The sequence below is a fragment of the Danio rerio genome, chromosome 11 (genome assembly GCF_052040795.2).
Source record: "Danio rerio strain M-AB ecotype USA chromosome 11, GRCz13ab, whole genome shotgun sequence".
NCBI classification, from domain to species: Eukaryota; Metazoa; Chordata; class Actinopteri; order Cypriniformes; family Danionidae; genus Danio; species Danio rerio.
In genome coordinates, this window is record NC_141031.1 from 13,006,354 (window position 1) to 13,028,141 (window position 21,788).

The 21,788-nt window shown below is 36.1% G+C and overlaps 2 protein-coding genes, 1 long non-coding RNA gene and 1 other non-coding gene across 8 annotated transcripts; 2 read left to right on the forward strand and 2 right to left on the reverse strand.

Annotated features, from left to right (window-relative positions):
- Nucleotides 1–209: 209 nt before the first annotated feature.
- On the reverse strand, nucleotides 210–11,564 carry LOC110440117 (E3 ubiquitin-protein ligase RBBP6-like). Of its 3 annotated transcripts, none has more exons than XM_087273402.1 (7): nucleotides 11,037–11,564; nucleotides 1,822–1,961; nucleotides 1,521–1,620; nucleotides 1,342–1,417; nucleotides 1,023–1,111; nucleotides 607–746; nucleotides 210–511 (listed from the first exon to the last, which is right to left on the reverse strand). In XM_087273402.1, exons 2-6 carry the CDS (start codon nucleotides 1,880–1,882, stop codon nucleotides 650–652), a joined length of 423 nt encoding a protein of 140 aa, XP_087129528.1. In that variant the 5' UTR covers nucleotides 1,883–1,961; nucleotides 11,037–11,564; the 3' UTR covers nucleotides 210–511; nucleotides 607–649. The 3 variants fall into 3 exon arrangements, with proteins under 3 accessions (XP_087129528.1, XP_087129526.1, XP_087129527.1); XM_087273400.1 differs by lacking the exon at nucleotides 11,037–11,564 and adding an exon at nucleotides 850–946 and having other exon boundaries at nucleotides 1,822–2,165; XM_087273401.1 differs by lacking the exon at nucleotides 11,037–11,564 and having other exon boundaries at nucleotides 1,822–2,165.
- LOC147834737 (signal recognition particle RNA) lies at nucleotides 9,406–9,703 on the forward strand. Its single transcript, XR_015503141.1, has one exon.
- Nucleotides 10,830–21,116, forward strand: LOC141376549 (putative RNA-directed DNA polymerase from transposon BS). Of its 3 annotated transcripts, none has more exons than XM_087273393.1 (2): nucleotides 10,830–11,399; nucleotides 18,524–21,114. In XM_087273393.1, the coding sequence occupies exons 1-2, from the start codon at nucleotides 11,012–11,014 to the stop codon at nucleotides 19,135–19,137; spliced, it is 1,002 nt and encodes a 333-aa protein (XP_087129519.1). In that variant the 5' UTR covers nucleotides 10,830–11,011; the 3' UTR covers nucleotides 19,138–21,114. The 3 variants fall into 3 exon arrangements, 2 of the variants coding, with proteins under 2 accessions (XP_087129519.1, XP_087129518.1); XR_015502398.1 differs by having other exon boundaries at nucleotides 11,075–11,399; nucleotides 18,468–20,712; XM_087273392.1 differs by lacking the exon at nucleotides 10,830–11,399 and adding an exon at nucleotides 15,035–15,104 and having other exon boundaries at nucleotides 18,468–21,116.
- Nucleotides 12,329–18,222, reverse strand: LOC110438793 (uncharacterized). The gene is made up of 6 exons (XR_015502414.1): nucleotides 18,174–18,222; nucleotides 16,858–16,891; nucleotides 15,437–15,492; nucleotides 15,197–15,343; nucleotides 15,009–15,085; nucleotides 12,329–13,686 (listed from the first exon to the last, which is right to left on the reverse strand). It is a non-coding gene; the product is annotated as an uncharacterized LOC110438793 (long non-coding RNA).
- Nucleotides 21,117–21,788: the final 672 nt, after the last annotated feature.

Genomic DNA, 21,788 nt, shown 5'->3' on the forward strand with positions numbered 1-21,788 from the left:
TCTTCCATGTTTCTTGAACTTTTCCCCTTATTGAGGAAAACTATTGAATACTATAAAAGCTGTTCAGCGTTTTATTTTTTTCAGATTAACATTCAATAAACTTTAACTAAAAGTTTTAGATTGTGAGCAGGACAGCACACTGGTTCTCCCGCAGCATGTTTGTTCATCATTTCTATCTTAATGTGTTGATCATTTTCTTTTGTGTTTCTGTATTGTGTGAAGGTCAACCAGTCCACAGTTTATGCTGCTATAATCTTTATTCAGTTTTATTCATAAACTATGTACAATATATACACTTTGCTCACGTCGGCTCCAGGTCTCTTGGGTGAAGGTCTCTCAGTGACGTGGTCTCTTCTGGTCGTTGTGCGTCTCTGGTGGAGATGGGGAGCGGGAACGTTTCCCTCTGGCGTCCTGGACTGAAGATGCTGCACCAGCTGAGGAAGAGGAGGACAGCGGCTTGGTCTGGCAGGAGAAGGACGGCCTCTTTTTCTTCTCAGCAGCATAGGCCTCACTGAACAGATCGAGCGCAAACACACACAAGCAGACATAATGTGAGATTTTCACAAACACTAGAACATGCTGCAATGCCAAGTACAGTTTACTCACGCGTCTATGATGGGAATGACGTATTTGCCGCTGCCGTCCATCATTACTCCCTTTCGGTTTGGGTCGTCCACCTCCAACAGGAAGCTGCGGGGAATCCCTGTGCTCCTCCGGATGCGCTTGTGTGGAGCAGAGCTGCTGCCCTGTGAATTCATGAGTGACAGTCAAACGACAGAGCAAACAATCTGACTGATGGAGACATGAGCTCAAGTTCACAGCAACCATAAGCTTAGAAAACCCAGTTACCCCTTTAGAGGGGCAGTGCCTAATGTGGTGTCCTGGGATCCCACAGTGAAAGCAGACATAGTTGGGTGGAAGAAGCCCAAGCAGTGTCATGGCCTCACTGATGAACATCAGAACCATGAGAATCAGCTCTAACATTTCTCACAAACCAAACCTGTCAGTGTCTGAACGCTCACCTGCTGGAGTAGTAGCACAGACTGGACTGGTACATCACCGCTTTTAGCTTGTCCTCCTCTGATGCCTTTGCCTCAGCCAGATTCTCAGTCTGTTTCACAGGCATTTGCACATTAGAATTTTATTTTACTGGTCTGCTTAAGAAGCTGTGTGTGTGTGTGTGTGTGTGTGTGTGTGTGTGTGTGTGTGTGTGTGTGCGTTTGTGTGTTTTACACTGTGTATTGATATTCTGCACTACATGTCATTATGACGCCTCAAATGCAAACACTGCAGTTCAATACAGAGCAGCACAGTGGGGTGAATTAATCATTTGTTCAATACCTTCAACAGCTGCTCCAGTGAGAGGAGTGAAGAATCACCTGTTTGAGAAGATTTAGCTGATGGTCCAGCTTGATGTCTGCAAAACAAAGGAGCTTGTGTGACTAAAACACCACAGACAGACTCAAACTCTTGATATAACATCTATCAGAGGATGGTTGCGCTCATTTCACATGACTTACCCAACAAATCTTCTGTTGGAGGACTTCAGTCCAGCAGCAGGGACCCGTCTGATGATGACCGACATGTTTTTGGGGATGAGAGCATCATCATCTGTGTATTCTGACAGCAAAATAAAGTTTGAATATAGTAATAATCATTTACCATGGTATACTTTGAGTGCCATTAGCATTTTAAAACACTCAAAACATCACTATATGTCACCATCAGAGTCATGATAACACATGTCAGCTTCTACAAGTCTGTCTGATAACACATCTAATGTTAGTGTAATATAGTTTAAGTGGCTTTTCCTCATCTCACCTTCATCAGTTTGGGCTTTGCTGATCTTCAGCTGGCAGAACTTCAGCCTCTCGCGCCTCATGATCTGCCGCTTCAGCTCTCCCACAGTGATGTTGAGGCCCTCAAACTGGAGCGAGTCGTAGGTGAGTCGACTCTGAAACCTGTAATGAACACAAGACATACTAAACACAAAACACAGTGTGATAACAAGGGTCAAACCTGAATGAAGGGAGCAGCAGGCGATCAATCGATGTATCCAACAATCAATAATATCAATAATCTGGGAATCAGTTGCCACGAAGGACGGCGAGATCAGATGCCAATGACAGAGCGAAGTTCAAAACAACACAAAAAGAACCGTTGCCATGGATGCTGACGATCACGTGACAAGGCGCTAAAAAACTTCCGCGTTATTTTCTCATTAATAATAGTGAAATCATTACTATGATAATAATAAAATAAACAGCAGAACAGTTGTACATCTCTGAATAATACACAGTGGCGTTTCCTTACACGAATGATTCAGGACTCTGTATAAAGTCGGGCGAGTCACTGAATCAGTGATTCGTGGCTGAATGAATCACTTAAAGCTTCACTCGATTAAAGCGGTCTCTTGCTGCCACCTATTGGCGATTTGTTTTTCCGTTTTAAAGTTTTTTTTTTTTTTTTTTTAATGGTGCAATAGTTTTTTTATTTTTTTTATTAGATCTTATAAGAACATACAGAAAAAAGAACAAATGACCGAACAAAGAAACATCTTATTCATCTAAAGTCCAAATAGCAGCATTCACATAAAAAACAGATAAAAAAACAAATAAATATATATTAAAAAATAATAAAATTGAAATAAATAAAAAGCAAAATACAATGCACTAAAATACAAAGGGGTTAATCATCAAAAATGCCTTTAACAGACTACACAGTTTAAGGGCTTTTTTATGTCTCATCAGCTTTAAGGAATTGAAGAAGACCATTAAATCCTTGTGGAAACGCAGAAAAGTGGGGGGTTATTAAAAAATCTGCATTTATGAATGAAATAGTTTGCCAAAGTCACAATATTGTTAACCAAAAATTCCAGCTCAGAATTCTGACAAAAAGATCAATATTTTACAGTTTTAAAATCAAAATCAGGTATTACATATTTTAATCTTAACCAAACAGTAATGTCATCCCATAACTTTTTTGAAAATTTGCATAAATAAAACAAATGTTCCAATGACTCTATGTCTGCTTCACAAAAGGTACAAACGTTACAATCCAAATTAAATCTGTGTCTGAGGAACTCATTACAAGGATAAATATCGTTAATAATTTTAAACTGAACTTCTTTTGCCTTTGGTAGAAGTGGAAAAGAGAGAAATCTTGTTCGAATTCGAACCACCTTGTCTTCTGGAAAATCTAAAACAAGGGGTCTTTTCTTAACTTTAGAAGGGAAAAGCTGTGTATTTACTAACCTTCTTAAGGTCTTATTATTACAGCTCTGCCCAGTAAAATTAATACCAGAAATAATAAGGTTGCCCAATCTTGGTATCACAGAAGAATAACCCAATTCCCCTTTGATTAGCTGAACCAAACCACCAGGAATAGCTTTCAACAAAGACAAATACAATTTCTAAGTACAAATAATGTAGTATTTTTCACAAAAATCATCATAATTAAGGAAATTTCCAACCCCATCCAAAATTTGTAAAATAGACCAAACACCTTTGTCCATCCACTCTTGAAAAAACACAGATTTCCTCTTAATAAGTATATACTTATTATTCCACAAAGAACAGCTATGTGGCGAAAAATTATGTTTGTATATTAACTTCCAATACTGTAATACCTGACTATGAAAAGATGACAATTTACACTTTAACTTTGATGGCTCAAAATCGCATCTTAACAGAAAGTCTATGCCCCCAAAGAAATCAAAAATTTTAGAAGAAAACCTAAACCAGAAAGAATGTTTATGTCGAAGGAAGGTTTGAAGCCACTTCAGCTTAAGGGTACCATTCATAACATCAAAATCAATTACATTCAATCCACCTTCAATGATTGGTTTCACTACATCTGATTTTCTTAGAAAATGATGCTTATTTTTCCATAGAAATTTATATTGCATTTGATTCAGATTTTTAACGTACCTATCAGAAATCTGTAAAGAAAAAGCTGGGTAAATCATCCTGGAAAGTGCTTCTGACTTTTGTAAAACAATTCTACCAAAAATAGATAGATCCCTTTGAACCCACAAATTTAATATTTTTTGACTTTTTATCAAATTATCCATCAAATTAGCTTTTTCCCTATCTTTAGGGTCTTTGGAAATAACAACACCCAAGTATTTTACCTCATTTTTAACTGGAATATTGAACAGTTGTGTTTCGGTATGGTTATGGATTGCCATAAGCTCACATTTTTTTAAATTCAATTGCAGACCAGAAGCATTTGAAAAATGAGACACCAGATTAATGGCAACTGAAATCTGCTCTGCATTACTGAGAAACAGGGTGGTATCGTCTGCTAGTTGACTTATTATTAATTGACTCCCTAAAACATTCAAAGTTCTGATAGCTCTGCAATTTTTAACATACAATGCTAATAATTCAGCTACTAAAATAAATAAATATGGGCTTGTTGGATCCCCTTGTCTGATGCCTCTATTAATGTTAAACCTCTTCGAAGTCCCAAATGGTAATGATACTGAACTATTTATGTCTTTATATAACATTTCTATTACTTTAACAAATTTATGACCAAAACCAAAAAAATTCAAAATAAAATTATGTTCTACAGTATCAAATGCCTTGTAGAAGTCAAGAAATAAAAACAAACCCATCCTCTTTAATTAAATGTCCATAATCAATTAGATCTAAGACAAGTCTAATGTTGTTGTGAATTAGCCTTCCTTTAATAAAACCAGACTGAGTTTCACTTATAACTTGATTCAATCTAAATTTCAATCTATTAGCTATAGCAGATGTAAGAATTTTATAATCCACATTGAGTAGAGTAATCGGCCTCAAATTCTCAATAATTCTTTTATCTTTGTTTGCCTTTAGAATAAGAATAATTAAGCCCTGTTTCATAGTTGTAAGTAAAGTATTAGAATTAAAACACTATTTTAATGCTGCAAATAACAAATGTTTTATATTCTCCCAAAAAAATTTGTAGGAGTTAGTAGTCAAACCATCCTGACCAGGAGACTTACCCAAACACATTTTTTTAATAGCTGCTTTAAGTTCCTCTAGCTTCAAATCCTCATCACACATTTCTTTAAATTCAATATCTATCTGTGGGATATAATCTTTAACCTTTTCTAGAAATTGAATAGCATAATTTTCAGAATATGATGAAGAATAAATATTACTATAAAATGAATATATTTCCTCAGATATCAGTTTAGAATCCGTAATTATTGTATCCTTAATAACTAAAGTATGAATTGCATTACTTTGCTGTCTCCTCTTTTCTAATTGACAAAAGTAAGCTGTGTTCTTCTCTTCTTCTTCCATCCATTTTGCCCAAGACCTTACAAAAGCTCCTTGTGCTTTCATTACATACATGCTGTCTAATTTAGCTTGAAAAGTGATTCACTTTTCCACATCTTTAACCATATCGTGTGTTACAGCAATCATTAATTTCCTGAATTATTCTTAATTCTTTTTGCAATATGTCGCTTCTCTTTTGTTTACCAAACCGAATAGAAATTTCCCTTGTTTTAAATTTAAAGTACTCCCATTTAATCCCACTGGAATTTAAAGAGAAATCATTCTCAACCTCACTAATTAGGTTTTTTAATTTGACTACAATAAACTTTATCCTTTAAAAGTTCTGCATTGAACTTCCAATAGTCTTTCTTAGTAGTATTTTTTCTTACTGGTGTCAAAGTTTATGAAATCAAACAGTGATCTGTCAATGGTGCAGCAGAAATTAAAACCTGGTTCGCACCAGGCTCAAACTGAAAATTCTTTCTGTCATTAATTATTAACACTCTCGTCGTTCCAACCTTAAGAACACACATTTAAATATTTTAAAATATATGACATAGCAATTGAATTATGAAAATAGTGATATTAAAGCTAGTCCTATAGTTCAGAGATCCGGTCCCCGCGTCAGGTCAGGTGCGGCCGTAAATAGCCTTTAAAACGCGCACACGGCGATGGAGGCGCACTCAACTCACAACGGAGAAAAGTGGGTGACATGATAGGAGCAGCTTAATTCATTACATGCTTTGGTTAACTAATTATTTAAACACAACTCTCTTGAGCTCTAAAAGGAAAAAACACATAAGAAATTTGCTGTTAAATTAATTTTAGCAGAGACGCAACTGCCAGTCATTTAGTTCGGGAAGATGTAGCCTAATAAAAATGTTTTAATAAAAACAAATAGTTTACTGCACAGTCCCACAGTAGGCTACACTATAAATAATATTTTAATTTTATTTATTAATATTATTATTAATATTATTACAATTAAACTAAAATTGACAAAACGCAGAACCCTTTGAATGTTTGCTTTCATTTTGCTAAAAAGCGCACTTTTACAGTTGTGTAGAGAAACATCCCATTATGCAGCAGCAGTCAAGGTATAACACATAATAAATGCCTTTTGCGTTTATTAAGTCAAGTTTGCAGTGTTATAAATGGAATATAGTGCTTAAGTGGATTTATCGCGGATCAACTGAGAAACCTCTCACGCGCTGCAGGTAAGCAGAATGATAATCTTTTAAAAATATGTCATTTAGGCTATACAGCTTTTTGCTCATGCAAAATTAAACAAAATATATTGTAGATCTATTTTAAGAGCTAAAATACAACATATCGAGTTTGTTTTGACTTGTAGCTCATGGCCCTAAAATGAAAATAACCTGAAAACAAGCTGTTAAAAAAGGCTTAATAAATTAAATAATTAATAAATAAAATTATAGGCTTAGTAACCTAATGGTTTATGATGGTTTTACAATTTCACGAAAAAAACACACTTATGATAGCCTAAGATAAATCTTTGTTTTTACATTTAAAATCATGAAAAAAAGTTATATAGCATATTGAGTGTTATCCATGCCAAAATTTAACCATTTTTCACTTTAATAACGTGTGAATTTTGGTATCTTTTTAGGTATTTTTCTGGCTACACTAATGCCTTAAAATGAAACTAAGTAATTGTTTTAAATGACATTAAATTGTAACATTTAGCTTTTCCCTAACAATGATGTTGGTTGGATAATACGTGAAGCGGGATGACTCGGTTGAGCTGATTTTACTATTTATTTACCGGTTAAATGAATAGTCTGATCGTGGGTCAGCTTGCATACAACTGCATATTGTTATTACTAATAAAACGTAGCCTATATTACTGCCTTAGTTCAGTAACTTGGGCAGTAATGCAAAGTAATAATAAATGTGAATAAATAGCCTAAATGAAAGAAACAAGAGAACAAAATGAGTCACCAGGTCTAGTGCCCCCCTATGGATTTAAAGTGCCCCCTCAGTTTTGACTTCCTGGCGCCGGGCCTGGGAGGAAATGATAAATGATGAAGTAAAGTTGACTTTTTATTGGTCTTATGGCACTGTTTGGATAAAAATAAACAGCAGTACGGTCCCAAATAAAATATAGTTATTTAAACTAAATACTATAGTATTTTAGAACCACATAGTAAAGTTTATTGTACTGAATAGTTAATCACAATGTTGTGCTATTTAAAGGCAACTGTGGTGCAGAGTCGGGTTGGAAGAAACTCCAAGCATTTCTGTTTTCGCAAGGTTAAGCTGAAGATGATGATCTTTCATCCAGTGTGAAATGTCCGACAGGCAGGCTGAGATGAGAGCTGGAACCGAGGGATCATCAGGGTGAAAAGAGAGGTAGTTGGGTATCATCAGCATAGCAGTGGTAGGAGAATCCATGTTTCTGAATGACTGGTCCTAGAGATGTCGTGTAGATGGAGAAGAGAAGTGGCCCAAGAACAGAGCCTTGAGGTACCCCAGTGTTTAGATGCTGTAGGTTGGACACTTTTCCCCTCCAAGACACCCTGAATGATCTGTCAGAGAGGTAAGATCTGAACCATTGAATAACAGTGCCTGCAACACCCAGTGACTCATATATATTATATATATATATAATGATTAATAAATATAGAAACAATATTTTCATAACTAAATTATTTATGATTTGCCATTTAACAGCAAAACATCTCGTCAAATAGGCCACAGTTCATCAGGAAATGAAAAGCTTTTAAATGACAACAGATAAGCAGTTCAGCGACTAACATTCACTCATTCAGTGAGTATCTCATTTATTCATTCATTCATTCACTAATTGAATCAACACTTTTTTAGTCACTAAATATGGTGTCAGATGCAGATGTGGCCTCTAGTGTAATCCACAGTTCATATATTGCACAATGACGCTAAAGGCCACCATATTATAAAATACTGCAGGTTGTTGGTTGCAGATTAATAATCACAAACATAATTTTTTAATCATAAAACAGCTAAAACATATTTAGTGTCAGAGAGGACAAAGTGGTTTTAGTTTACCTTTTATCTTTAATATTAAACAGCTTTTTAGTCTTTAGACCAGATTAAATAACTTGTGGTACTTGTATAAACAATGTTCAGCTCAGGCTTAGTAATTCAGCATGATGTGCTGCTAAAGCTGAAACAGTCTATCAATTTATGCCACAGATTGTGTGAGATTCTGTCGAGTCTTATAGATGTTAAAAACACTGATGGAGGTCAAAACCGCATCTGACACCACAGTTAGTAGATGAGTAAGAGTAAACTGAATAATAAATATGTAACTCAGTTAATGATAGTTATTCACTGCATGAATGAATGTTAGATGAGGAACTGGTATTTAAGTGGAAAATTAAAACATTAAAGCTTTACTTTTTCAGAGGTTCACTGTTTACACAATCTTAAATGGATAGTTCACCGCATAAATATGATTGTGACGATTATGAATTAACATTTTTGGGTCAATTATCCCTTAGCTCACATAAATTATCCCAGAGCATTATTTCAGCATCAATGATCATTCACAATAGTCACATCACAAGAAATACAAGGTTGAGTCTGGATTATAATTTAGCGTTTGCGTGTGTTTCTGAGGCCTGTGACTGTAAAAGCTTTAGGTTGAATAAATTGCATAATTTTTCATTTTAATAGCAAATCATTTTATTTAATTAAAAAATGAAGACAATAGCAGTATTATTTTACATTTGATTATTACATTACTGTACCTGAATACTGTTAGACTCGTTGAAAAACAACAAAGTTCTGTTCATTTTATTTCAGAATTTTATATTGTATTTATCTCTGCTCGTAGATTTTTTGTAATGTTTTATGCAGATGCAATTTATCAGCTGATACAGAAAACAGAATGTTGTGGCACTCATAAAATGAGTTGTAAAGGCTAATAAATATGGTATAATAATCTTTAGTTCAAAAATATTATGTTGATACTAATTACTGTAATTTTTTTATTTGTGATCATACTGCTGTTTATTATTATCTAATGTCATAAGGCTATGAAGTCAGTTTTTATTCATCATTCAGTTTTCCTCCACTAGAGGTCGCTGTGATGATCAGATTCTCCACAGCTCTGATTCTGTCAGCCCTCGCCGGGTTCAGTGGCGCGCGCCTGTAATCCAAGCTACTGGGAGGCTGAGGCTGCGGATCGCTTAAGCTCAGGGCTTCTGGGCTGCAGTGGACTATGTTGATCGGGTGTCCGCGCTAAGTTCGGTATCGATATGGTTCTCCTGGGGGAGCTCGGGACCACCAGGTCGTTTAAGGAGGGGTGAACCGGCCCAGGTCGGAGACGGAGCAGGTCAAATCCCCCGTGCTGATCAGTAGTGGGATCGCGCCTGTGAATAGACACTGCAGTGCAGCCTGAGCGACACAGAGAGACGCAGACTTTTACACTAGTTGTTTTTACTCTGATATATCTTTCTAACAGTAAAAAGAAGCAATAAAGGTTTTGAGATGAATGACATGGCTGTGTGTTAATAATTAGAAATAACTAAAAGTTTAGTTTTTTCGAGTGATGGGTTGCAGCTGGAAGGGCATCTGCTAAAAACGTGCTGGATAAGTTGGGGGTTCATTCCGCTGTGGTAAACCAACGGGACTAAGCTGAAAAGAAAATGAATGAATGAATAAAAGTTTATTTGTAGACTAGACATTTTATTTGTAAACAGAAATACAGAAATTATCTCAATTTCATGAGTGTATTTTGAAAAGATGATGTTTTAGACAGAAATATGTTTTGCTGTGGTTACTAACTCATAAGTGTGGTCTATCAATATCGGGTGGTATTTAAAAAAATTATAGAAGAATTTCACTTTAGTTCTCCCCGTGTTGGTGTGGGTTTTCACTGGTTGGTCTGGTTTACCCCACAAGTCCAAAGACATGCGGTATAGGTGAATTGGGTAAGCTAAATTGTCTAGTGTATGGGTGTTTTCCAGTAATGGGTTGCAACATGGGAGGGCATCCTCTGCGTAAAACTTATGCTGGATAAGTTGGCGGTTCATTCCGCTGTGGTGACACCCGATTAATAAAGGGACTAAGCCGAAATGAAAATGAATGATTGAATGAATTTCACTTTAAACATAATTTACACATTGTTACTTTGAACCCATCATCTGATATTTGGCAGCTCCATCAAGGGTTCTGCATTGTGTTTTCTTTTTATTGTGGGAATAACCAGACAGGTATCAGCAGTTGTGACGGCTCTTTAATCACTCCTGATGTAAACAAAAGCACAGATTTTACAGTGTGTCTTCGCCCTCATCACTTTTACATGCTTCAATCAGACAAATATAAATCAAAACCTCAATTAAAATGAAAACACAAAAATAACGAACTATGTGAAATATGTGAAAAAGAAAGTTATACATAATATTGAAACATAAAAACTGGCTTCAAAAGTCAAGTAAATATGATTTAAGATTAATTAGAGCTGCAGACACCCACCTCTCCCATGTGCAGTCAGTACAGAAAAGGAGGAGGCGGGTGCAGAACAGGAAATTAAAAAACTTAAGCTTTCTTAGAAATTTAAATTGGCGGCGCGCATTGACGCAGCGGCTCAGAGCTCTCCTTCTCAGTGCTTTGTTTGTTTGTTTTTATATGTCTGTTTAATTTTTTTAACCTCAGCCAGTCAGGCGAAAATATTTTATAGTCGACAAGACCTCCTCTCAGTGGGATTACAGAGCAAAGAGACAGTTACAACAATGTTTATTCAGAACCACAGCATACCTGAGGACATAGTGAAAACACCGGGATCTCCGTGGTTTGTCATACCCGGAAATAATGGGAGGCGGCGGCGGCGGCGGAACAGAAGGCAGAAACGAGGAAAAAGAGCAGGTGTGTGGGAACGACTCAGGAAAACCCCACACAAGCCACCGATCCCCAGCATCTTCCTTACGAATGCCAGATCAATTGCCAACAAAATGGATGAACTGAGGCTTCAGCTGGTAGAGAATAGACTATGCAGGGATTGCTGTGCTCTGATGCTAACAGAGTCATGGCTACATCCAGGAATACCTGACGCAGCGGTGGAGCTAACAGATTTCACCCTACACCGTCACGACAGAAACCATCTCTCACAGAAACAACGAGGTGGGGGTCTTTGTATTTATATTAGTGAGAAATGGGCTAAAGACACTAAAGCTGTAGATAATCATTGCTCCCCAGTTTTGGAGTATCTGACAGTTAAATGCAGACCCTTTTTCCTCCCCCGTGAGTTTTCATCAGCTGTTTTTATCACAGCAGTGTATATAGCTCCTGATGCTAATGCTAATTCAGCGCTTAACCTCCTCCATAATGCTATTAGCTCCCAACTAAACAAATATCCAGAGGCAGCACATATAATTGCTGGAGATTTTAATCATGTGGATCTTAAAATAGTGTTTCCCAAACTCCATCAGCATGTAAACTGTGCTACATGTGGGGGCAATCTATTAGATAAAGTATACTCTAACATTAAGCGAGGCTATAAAACAATACCAGCACCTCATATTGGTCAGTCTGACCACATATCCCTTTTTATGCTGCCAGTTTATTCTTCACTGAGGAAAAGAGACCCCCCCACCCTAAAAACTGTTACACACTGTAAATTCTAACATGTTCAGTTTACTTAAAAAAAGTTTGGAAACCGATTGCCTTATTTTTGCAATATAAACTTACAAGGAAATCTTAAGTTAAGTTTAATTATTGCCTTGAAGTAAGAAAACTAAAACTTATAAAGTAAACTAACTGTTAAAAATTAAGTAAGTTTAATAGAAAATTCTAGTTAACATACTTGTCATTATTTAGTAATCTTACTTAGGGTTTTATAGTAAGATTACTTTAATAACTCTATTTAACTAATACTGTTCTACCATGTTCAGTTAACATCTTGAATGCTAGTAGTCTCAACATTGTTTTAATCCACCATTTTAAGTAATGTCAACTAAAGAAACTACGTGCAATCGGTTTCCACATTTTCTTCAATTAAACTGAACATAAAATATGTAGTTCAACTTACAAGTAATGACATTATACAGGTCTTAAATGTAAACATTTTATTTGACAAAATTAGCAGAATTTCACAATACACTTGTGATATTTTAGTATCACAATACACTTGTACACAATACATTTTTGTAAAAACCTGTTGTAAAGTGCTGTAATATACTGTAAACAGCAATACAGACAAAAAATATAATAAACATGTTCAACCCTAAAACACAAGTTTTCGAAAAGGTTTGAAAATCTATCAAAAAAACTTTAAATACTTGACACTTGGAAAAAAGATACTTGAATTAGTGTAATTAAACATGCCATTGCACCAGCACCTTAAACATGGCAGCATATAGACACTCACAGAGGAACAGATATTAAGCTTTAAAGCTAATTTGTTAGACTGTGTAGTTTAGATTTTCCTACAGAAAATATCACATTAGTGTGGTCAAAAGTATTGAGTTTGGTATCAATCAATACTGTAATATTAAAAATATCCATTTTCCACCAGCATTTGAGTGCTACTGAGCTCGTTCTTAAACACCATTGATTGGCCACCGTGTTCACATGCTCAACAGAAATGACTGTGATTGGCTGTGACTGTCATAGGTTTACCATTTTTCACTGAGTCCAAACAAAGTTACACAGACACTGAAGCGTTTCAAAGCCATGTCGATAGCTGATTTGTTTAGAAGCTAACATATAAGCTATCTGGTGATGAATCGACTGATCGACAGTGCTTTGAAGTTATCCAGTGTCTTTGTATCTTTGCACCTGGTGAACAGTGGTGAAGTGTGGTAAAAATAATGACCTTCAAAGCCAATCAGTCATATCTACTGAGCATGTGAACACAATGGCCAATCAGTTCTTGCGATGTTAGTGGGAAATGGATGGACTTTTTTTTTTTTATTTCAGTACCGATTGGTACCAAACTCAATACTTTTGACAACCCTATAAATCACAATACACTTTTTTGGTAAAAAAAAAAAAAAAAGTGTTTTAAACACCAAAATGCTGCAGTCCTAAATGTAACACTGCAAACAGCAACATGTTAAAAAGCAACACTTTGTAATTAAACATGTCATTATACCTGAACCTTTTAAACATAAAGCACAGCAGTATAGAGGCACTCGCCGAATAAAACACATTACGCTTCCCTCCCAGCAAAAGCAACACACGTTGAACAAATTCAAATGCATTGCTCAAAGTCTTTGGGTAGTCCGAATTCAGTGTGTAAATCAAAGCAAAAAAAGAGACATACTGCATGTGGCAAAGTCCATAACCACTTTTCCTTCCAGTATAAAGGCCCACATTGCATCCATAATGAGGTTCTTTAGACATCTTCACACACGACAGTCAGCAGGCCAACATCTTCTGCACTGAAGTCCGACTCTACAATTACATCCTATGAATAGAGAAAGAAAAATAAGTAAAGTTTGATATTCTAAATGGCACTAATAAAGCCTGTAGTGGCCAGGAGACCAAAAGCAGAGGTGAAAAAAATTACAATTCCTTGTGCTTAATTTAGTAACACTTTAGTAGGAACCAATTACCCTATTAACTAGTTGCTTATTAGCATGACTATTTGTGTTTATAGTACATTTTACATTCAAATGCTTCTTATAAGAAGGCCTTGCTATGGTGCTCCTTCTTCAATGTAGACCAACACGATGGATTTGCCTGTACTGCTTCTACTAGGCTTGTCATGATAGTGGAATTTATTACGAATCCATATAGTAATTTTAAAAACATCCATTTCCTGCTAACATTTGAGCATTGTTGAGTGTCATTTCTGTTAAGCATTTGAACAGAATGGCAAAACAGTGCTGTTTAAAAATGTGCTCAAAAGTGCTTAAAATGTTAGCAGGAAATTTGCTGCTTAAAATTGCAGCAGAGATTGGTACTAAATTCCAGTATCTTGAACATGATACTATTCTAAAGGAACAATACATTTTTTTAATTAAAGAAACACTGTAATGTAATAAAACAAACTGCAGTAAAAGTACTTTTAAAACATTTTCAAGAAATTAAATGCAAATGTGTGAGAGACCAATTGGTGCTACATAATCAATATAAATATTTTGTAGGGAAAACTTAATAAATTGGGAACCGATTCATGAATGCATTTGGTTTTGCTAGATTAAAGCAGTGAGTCAAGTTTGCATTATTTAGCACACTTTTTAAAAATGTATTAATAACTATTTTTTAATAAGAAAATTGATGTTTTAGTATGGCTTTTAGAACGAGGGTGCAGCCATCTACAATCCCACAGCAGGTGACTTCACAGGGTTGGTTATAATACGGAGCATCTTTGACTTTGTGGCTTTTAACACTATCTTTTTACATCTTAATCCAGCAGGTTCTTTCAACTGAAATTATATTTCTCTCCACATATTACATAGGTATTACACTTATTAAGATTTTTTTTTCAAGCTAATCTTCCTCCTTTTCAAAACAAGTGTGTTTAAAAGTTAAAGAAATGCATTCATTACTTCACTGGCCTATGAAGCTAACTGACCCTGTGACGGCACAAGCTGCTGTATTTGCAACATAGCAATGCTCTTGCTCCAAAGGCCATAATATAACATCCCTCTTACTTTCAAATACTTACATTAAATGCATTTGTTTTATTTTTATAAAATTGAAAATTTTTATTAATAAGTGAAGTAAACTGGAATGACTGCTTCATTTCCAGTCTAAGAAAGCAGAAACAATAATACTACTTACAAAACACATCCTGAAAATTTCTTTAGACTCATCCCTCTAAAGGACTGAAAGACCCCGGAGAACTGCTGCCAGATGACCTTGAAAAAGTAAAGACAGGTAGACATGCATTATAGCCCAATGAAAACATCAAATGCAATTTATTGCAATCAAATGCAAATTATGATTCAAAGATGATGTCACAAAAATACCTTTGAATTAACATGTTGAAAATTTCTTCTAGTTTTCTTCTGCAATTTTCTCCTGTTTTTTTTTTTTATTTCAATCAAAAGAGCAGTGTGTGTCCAATGCAGCGTAGAACTTGGATCTCACATTTCTTCCTGATATTCGATTGAATTCTGCAAAGATCCAATCAAAACATTATTAGTCATTAATAACATTCAAAAACACAAATTCACAAAATCACACAAAGTTTTGAAAAGAAAACAAACCTTCTGCAGCACTTGCATCAGCTGGTGTTTCCTCTATGACTTCCTTCTGGATGTCACTGTTGTGCACAAAAACGTAAAGTGTTATTGACATGGCTAAGCGAAATTCTAAAACAAAAAACAGAAATCAGAAACACATGCAATGATACAATGCAATGCCATTTAGCAACAGATGTTACACTTTAACATGACATAGTTAAATGTTCTTGAATAATAAAAGCTGCCAAATACTCCCGGCGCCTGTCATCAAAAGCATGAGCTATACTTGTCACCAAACAGTAATAAACACAACCCCCGATTAAATATAATCATGGCATTGTTGCTGGTGTGCCTTACTTTTATGCGCATTAAAAGTGGAATAAATATTTGTCTCAATTGATGTCTTTAAAAGGACACTGAACTTTCTGACTAGGGTTGCAAGGTTTACCGGTACTATGGTAGTATCGTGATACTATGGCTCCAAGATACTGGCGGTGCCACTGTAGTTTGTAAACGGTAGTATTGTCATTAACAGTCTGCCTACAATACATAATGCTGCATGTGAAAAAGTCACTAAAATACTTACACGATTCAGCAACAATAGATCATTGTATTTTAATAGTCTATGGAGCCTTCTAAGGTTGTAAAACTGTAGAATTTGCGCCTTTTATAGTAGCCTATTGCATATTTTGTGATGGTTCATTTTGAATCGGAATTCGTTTATTTCTGTTCCTGTCAATATGATATAATAGCTACAACAACCGTGACAATCTATTAAAAAGAATGACTCATAAAGTGAAATTTTGAATTACTTTGGATTCTTATCCGATAATAAGTGTGAAAAAAGTATGATAGATGAAAAACCCAAAATAGCAACAGGAAACAATTTTTGACCACTTCATATAGCCTAGGTTTGTTAGAAAAATGCTCTTTTCTTTATGTATCTTTATTTTAATGTATTTTTTTTTGCTGGAATGAATACATTTTAGGTGAAGAGATGTGCAAATACTTTTTTCAACAATAAGGGAATTATTTAAATTCAAGTAGGCCTATAATAACATATACAATATATTATTTCTGACATTTTTCTTTATTTCATGGATTTAAGTTATGAATTACAGTATTGCAATACTACTTGGTATCACCATACTTCAGCTGGTATAGTATTGTAACATAAATTAATGGTATCACAACACAACAACCCTATTTCTAACTAGTCCTCAGATGATTATTCAAATGGACAAACTATTCGGACTATTCTTGATCATGCAGTTCTTTGCTGAGAATTTTGTTAAATGTACTTTTAATGCATTAAACGATTTAAAATTACCCTGACACTCAGTATGGAGACAAGGTAACGTTAATAGAACAATTCATGAATATGTTCTATGGCTTGTGCGGTATTGTTCAAAAAGTTTTATTTGATGTGTAAGTGCAAAACTTACATTTCCACTGCATATCAGCTCACAAACTGGTAGTCTGAAATAAAAAATAAATAAAGGGTATAATGATATTACAAACCAAATATGCCACTCACAATACTCTAATGGTGCGCTACATTTTAAACAACCTTGTAATTGTTCAAATTTATTTGCCCTAAATTGTTAAAAATTAGTGAAACCTTCTTTAAAAATGCAAACTAACAGGTTTGGCAAAGCCTGTTTCTTTACAGAAAGTTTGCTTATAACAAAGGCTTGTTGATGCCTTTGTGTGATATTGAGCAAACAAAGGGATGTTTCTGTGCTTGGTTGTACGAGTTATACCACTTCATCATTAACGTTATCCATCACACATATTCAGTCGCGTCTGGTCAGATTTATTTGTCATTACAGCAAAACAAAACACTCAATAACGTAACGGCAACACTGGAATAAACCTTCAAAACGGCATAAAGAAAAGACAAATAGCATATAAAACAAATAAATGAGTTAATTAAATATCTCTCGCATTTTCATAAGTTTAACTTTAAGTTTCATAGGGATTGTTAGCATAAGCACACTTTAGCATCATGTGTAAATATGTATCTGCCTCATACAGTGACACGAATCGTAATCGCATCGAAATCCTAAATTACCTAACGTTACGACACTCACAGGTCCATTTTGAGCTGAAACTGCTTTATAATGTTCTAAAAGCCTCGGCGGGTTAAAACTGCTGCTGCCCCGGCGATCATGGAGAAAAAAACGACTGGTCTGGTCATGAGCCGCTCGCTGACGCCGGACCGAATCACAGCTGATCTCCTCACCTGCTTCCTGCAGGTGATCTCATAAAAGTAAATCTTTAAAAAAACACGCATATTTTCGTCACAACAAGCGCCACTAAAGTTCAGCGATAACTAACGTTACTGTATTTGTAATGCGGATAAATAGGTTTCGTTTTCTTTTTTAAAAATGTAGACCTACAGCTATGTGTTAACTTTACATCTATTTGAACGGATCATTGCGCGCGCTCTTGCTCTCTCAGTGCATCATTTAAAATGGCGCGGCCCGCTCTTTTAGAGCATAACGCCCACTTTACAAATTACTACTAACTTTACAAATTATTAATAGTTATTAAAAAGGACTAAGCAGCTAAAAATAGCTTATCTAGTAAAGTAGACAGTATTGCAAATAACGTGCAGTGGTCAAAACGTTTAGTCACAACATCATGGGCTATTAATTAGTTCACAAAACAGCAAACAATTTCACAAAGTGCAGGAAATAAACAGATTACTGATACTATACAAATAAAATCAAAGTAGTAATTAAAACGAAAAGTTTACCTTGATTTACAGCAGAACATCTTGTCAATATGAAATCCTGTCCTTCAATGGCGGTGCTGGGTGGCGGTTGGTTGTGACTCGGGATGGGGGATGGGAAATCACCACCCAGTACGCATGCGTAACAGCATGGCTTAGCCCTTATAAGCAATTTTACTCAAATTACATAAGTTATGGGAACTTTATACCTTACTATGTCAGCAACACTAATGCATTTCTAGTAAACTCAACAATTAGCTTAAAATTAAGTAAACACACTAGAATTTTGATAGTAAGGAATACTATTCGCATTTACAGTGCAGTATGGCCAGAGGGTGCATCCTTACAGCTACAGGACTGTTTTGCTCACACAGACTGGAGTGTGTTCGAATCCCAGGATCTGGAGGAGTACACTACATCAGTACTCTCTTACATTAAGCACTGTACAGACACTGTCACCACCGAGAAACACATCAGAGTGTATGCCAACCAAAAACCCTGGATGACAGCGGGGGTTAGGATTTTGCTGAAGGAAAGGAACATCGCCTTCAAGTCTGGTGACAAAGAGCGTTACAGTGCAGCTAGAGCAAACCTGAAAACAGGCATCAGAGGTGCCAAGTTGAAATATAAACACAAAATTGAGGGATATCTCCACAGCAATAATTCAAGACAAGTGTGGCAGGGGATACAAAATATTACCAACTACAGACCCAATCCCAGGTCTGTAGGGGTTGACAACACACTAGCAGAAGAGCTTAACTGCTTCTTTGCCCGCTTTGAACAACAGTCAGCAGAGGAAGCCACATTGCATTCACTATCAAATCCTAGCCATGTCTTCACAGTGGAGGAGGATGATGTTAGGAAAGTGCTGAGAACAGTAAACCCCAGAAAAGCAGCAGGACCTGATGGCATTACAGGGAGGGTGTTGAAAGACTGTGCAGATGAACTTACAGGGGTTTTTACAAAAATATTTAATTTGTCCCCTTAGCCAGGCCATTGTTCCACTCTGTCTTAAGGCCTCAACAATCATCCCTGTCCCAAAAAAGACCACCATCAATAGTCTAAATGACTACCGGCCAGTAGCCTTAACCCCTGTTGTTATGAAGTGTTTTGAGAAGCTGGTAAGAAGTCACATCCTCCAAAGACTTCCTCCCGCATTTGATGCCCACCAGTTTGCATATAGGGAAAATAGATCAACAGAGGATGCCATAGCTATAGCCCTTCACACTACCCTGACCCATCTAGAACATAAAGACAGTTATGCCCGGATTCTCTTCATTGACTTCAGCTCTGCATTTAATACAATAATTCCAAAAAGACTGGTCTCTAAACTAAATCATCTCGGCTTTCCTTTCTCCATTTGCCTCTGGATTCAAGATTTCCTCAGTAACCGTTCACAGAGAGTCAAGGTAGAGCACCACGTCTCTTCAGCACTCAGCCTTAGCACAGGCTCCCCACAGGGATGTGTGCTGAGTCCCTTACTGTACACTCTTTATACACATGACTGCACTCCTTTCCATTCAAGTAATACTATCCTGAAATTTGCAGATGATATTGCAGTGGTCGGGCTCATCACGAATGGAGATGAGACCGCATACAGAGACGAAGTAAACCAACTGGCTTTATGGTGCACTGATCATAACTTGGCCCTCAATACCTTAAAAACAAAGGAAATCATAGTAGACTTTAGAAGGAACAGACAAGATACTCTGCCCATTCATATACATGGGGACTGTGTGGAGATTGTCAGCAATTTCAAGTATCTGGGCCTGCATCTGGATCAAAACATATCATGGAAAACCAACACTATTGCACTGGTCAAAAAGGCACAGCAGCGACTTCATTTTCTAAGGGTGTTAAAAAATAACAACTTGGCCCAAAAACTGCTAGTGTCCTTTTACAAATGCACTATTGAAAGTGTGCTGACGTATTGCATCCCGGTGTGGTATGCCAGTTGCACTGCCCAGGAAAAAGCTGCTCTCCAAAGGGTTGTCAATACAGCGCACAAAATCATCGGCTGCACTCTTCCCTCCTTAGAGGAGTTGTTTAAGGCCCGCTGCTACAGCAAAGCATGCAGCATCCTGAAGGACTCGTCTCATCCAGCATACCACCTATTTCAAATGTTACCTTCGGGAAGACGATATAGAACCATAAAAGCCAAAACAAACAGACTAAAAAATAGCACATATCCAAGGGCTGTTGCAATAATGAATGGACATTAAATTGAGGGTGTTTCTAGCCAAAATTATTTTAATCTTTTTAATTTGCTGCTAGGATATGCACTTGCCACTTTATACACTTGGACATTAAATTGTATGCCTTCCTGGCTCACATTTTATTAACTTTTAAATTTGAAAAGCTGCTTGGAAATGCACTTGCCACTTTATATGCACATCATACGCACTTTTAATATTGTATTGTAACTCTTCATTTGATTTTATATTTTTATCTCTTTTTAATTATTGTTGTTGTTTTAGATAAATAGGACTGCACTGAAGGGAAGGGCAAATGTAAATTTCGTTGTATTTTGTACAATGACAATAAAGATTCTGATTCTGATTCTAAAGGAGCAGGTATACTTAATAAACACTTCAGGTAAAACACACATTTTGTGTAATTCTATAAATAAAGTGAACTATTATTTCTATACCTGTTACACAGGCCTGGATTGGCTAATTGGGAGCACCGGGAAAGTTTTTTGGCCGCGAGGGCCGGTGTCCCTAGCTGCTTGCACTCTCAGCAGTCGCACTTTTTTCATTTATTTATTTGACCATAGCCTCACTCTTTTTAATTATTTTCTCGCAGGCAGCAAAACGCAGCCGGCAGGTTAATGATGATCATTTAGCATTCGACCTTAAACAGCGGCACCTTAGTGAAAAAAGAATTTGAATAATTAATATTAATGAATATTACACCAGCTCAATGAAAAGCAGATGATTCACTACATTAATAAATCTGACATAACTTGATCAGAAATATAAAAAAGGGGTGAAAAGATTAAGCCTTCAATAGAAAGTAATACTGTGGTTAAAAGAGTCTTGCAGATACCAGCGCAATACTTATTTCTTCTTCCAAACTCACCAACATAACAGCTACATTGTGGTCCAGTGGTCAGCATGTTGTGTTGTGATGCTGCTGCTCTAACCTCTCCTGAGTGTTATTTTTATTATTATTATTTCATTTTTAGTGTTAAGAGGACAATATAATACTGTTTGGGTTACTTATGTTTGTGTACATATTTTATTTAGATTTTTTGTGTGACCACCGTTACAAAAGACAGCATATCTATAAATAATTTTGCACAGAATATATTGTCAGATATTGCAGGAAGGGACAATGTGATGTTTAAAGTATAGCTTTGGAGATTTAGCTACCCTTTAATCTTCTCATATTTATGAAAAACATTTGAAGTTCTAAAGCAGCTGTTTCCTTGAAAAAGACGTGATAGTGTCTTTAGAAACTGAATTGCAAATGACCTTATTTTAATATAGTCAGTCGTGAACAGAGGTGGGCTGGTCTAAGGCTTGAAACTCCAGGGCTGAAAAGAAATCCCACTCCTGCCCTGCTGTTACAGTAACGGGCTGAATATGCTGTCATAGCCTGGAAAGCCAATGTTATCTGGCCTTTGTTACTTTCGTC

What these genes read in the sequence shown, in the direction of transcription:
- LOC110440117 (XM_087273400.1), bottom strand. Translation starts at nt 1,981, where the DNA reads ATGTCTTGTGTTCATTACAGGTTTCAGAGTCGACTCACCTACGACTCG. An exon ending in CACTGGAGCAGCTGTTGAAG is followed by an intron (nt 1,112 to 1,341) that starts GTATTGAACAAA and finishes CCTGTGAAACAG; the next exon opens with ACTGAGAATCTGGCTGAGGC. An exon ending in GGCACTGCCCCTCTAAAGGG is followed by an intron (nt 747 to 849) that starts GTAACTGGGTTT and finishes ATGAATTCACAG; the next exon opens with GGCAGCAGCTCTGCTCCACA.
- LOC141376549 (XM_087273392.1), top strand. Translation starts at nt 19,091, where the DNA reads ATGAACTTACAGGGGTTTTTACAAAAATATTTAATTTGTCCCCTTAGC.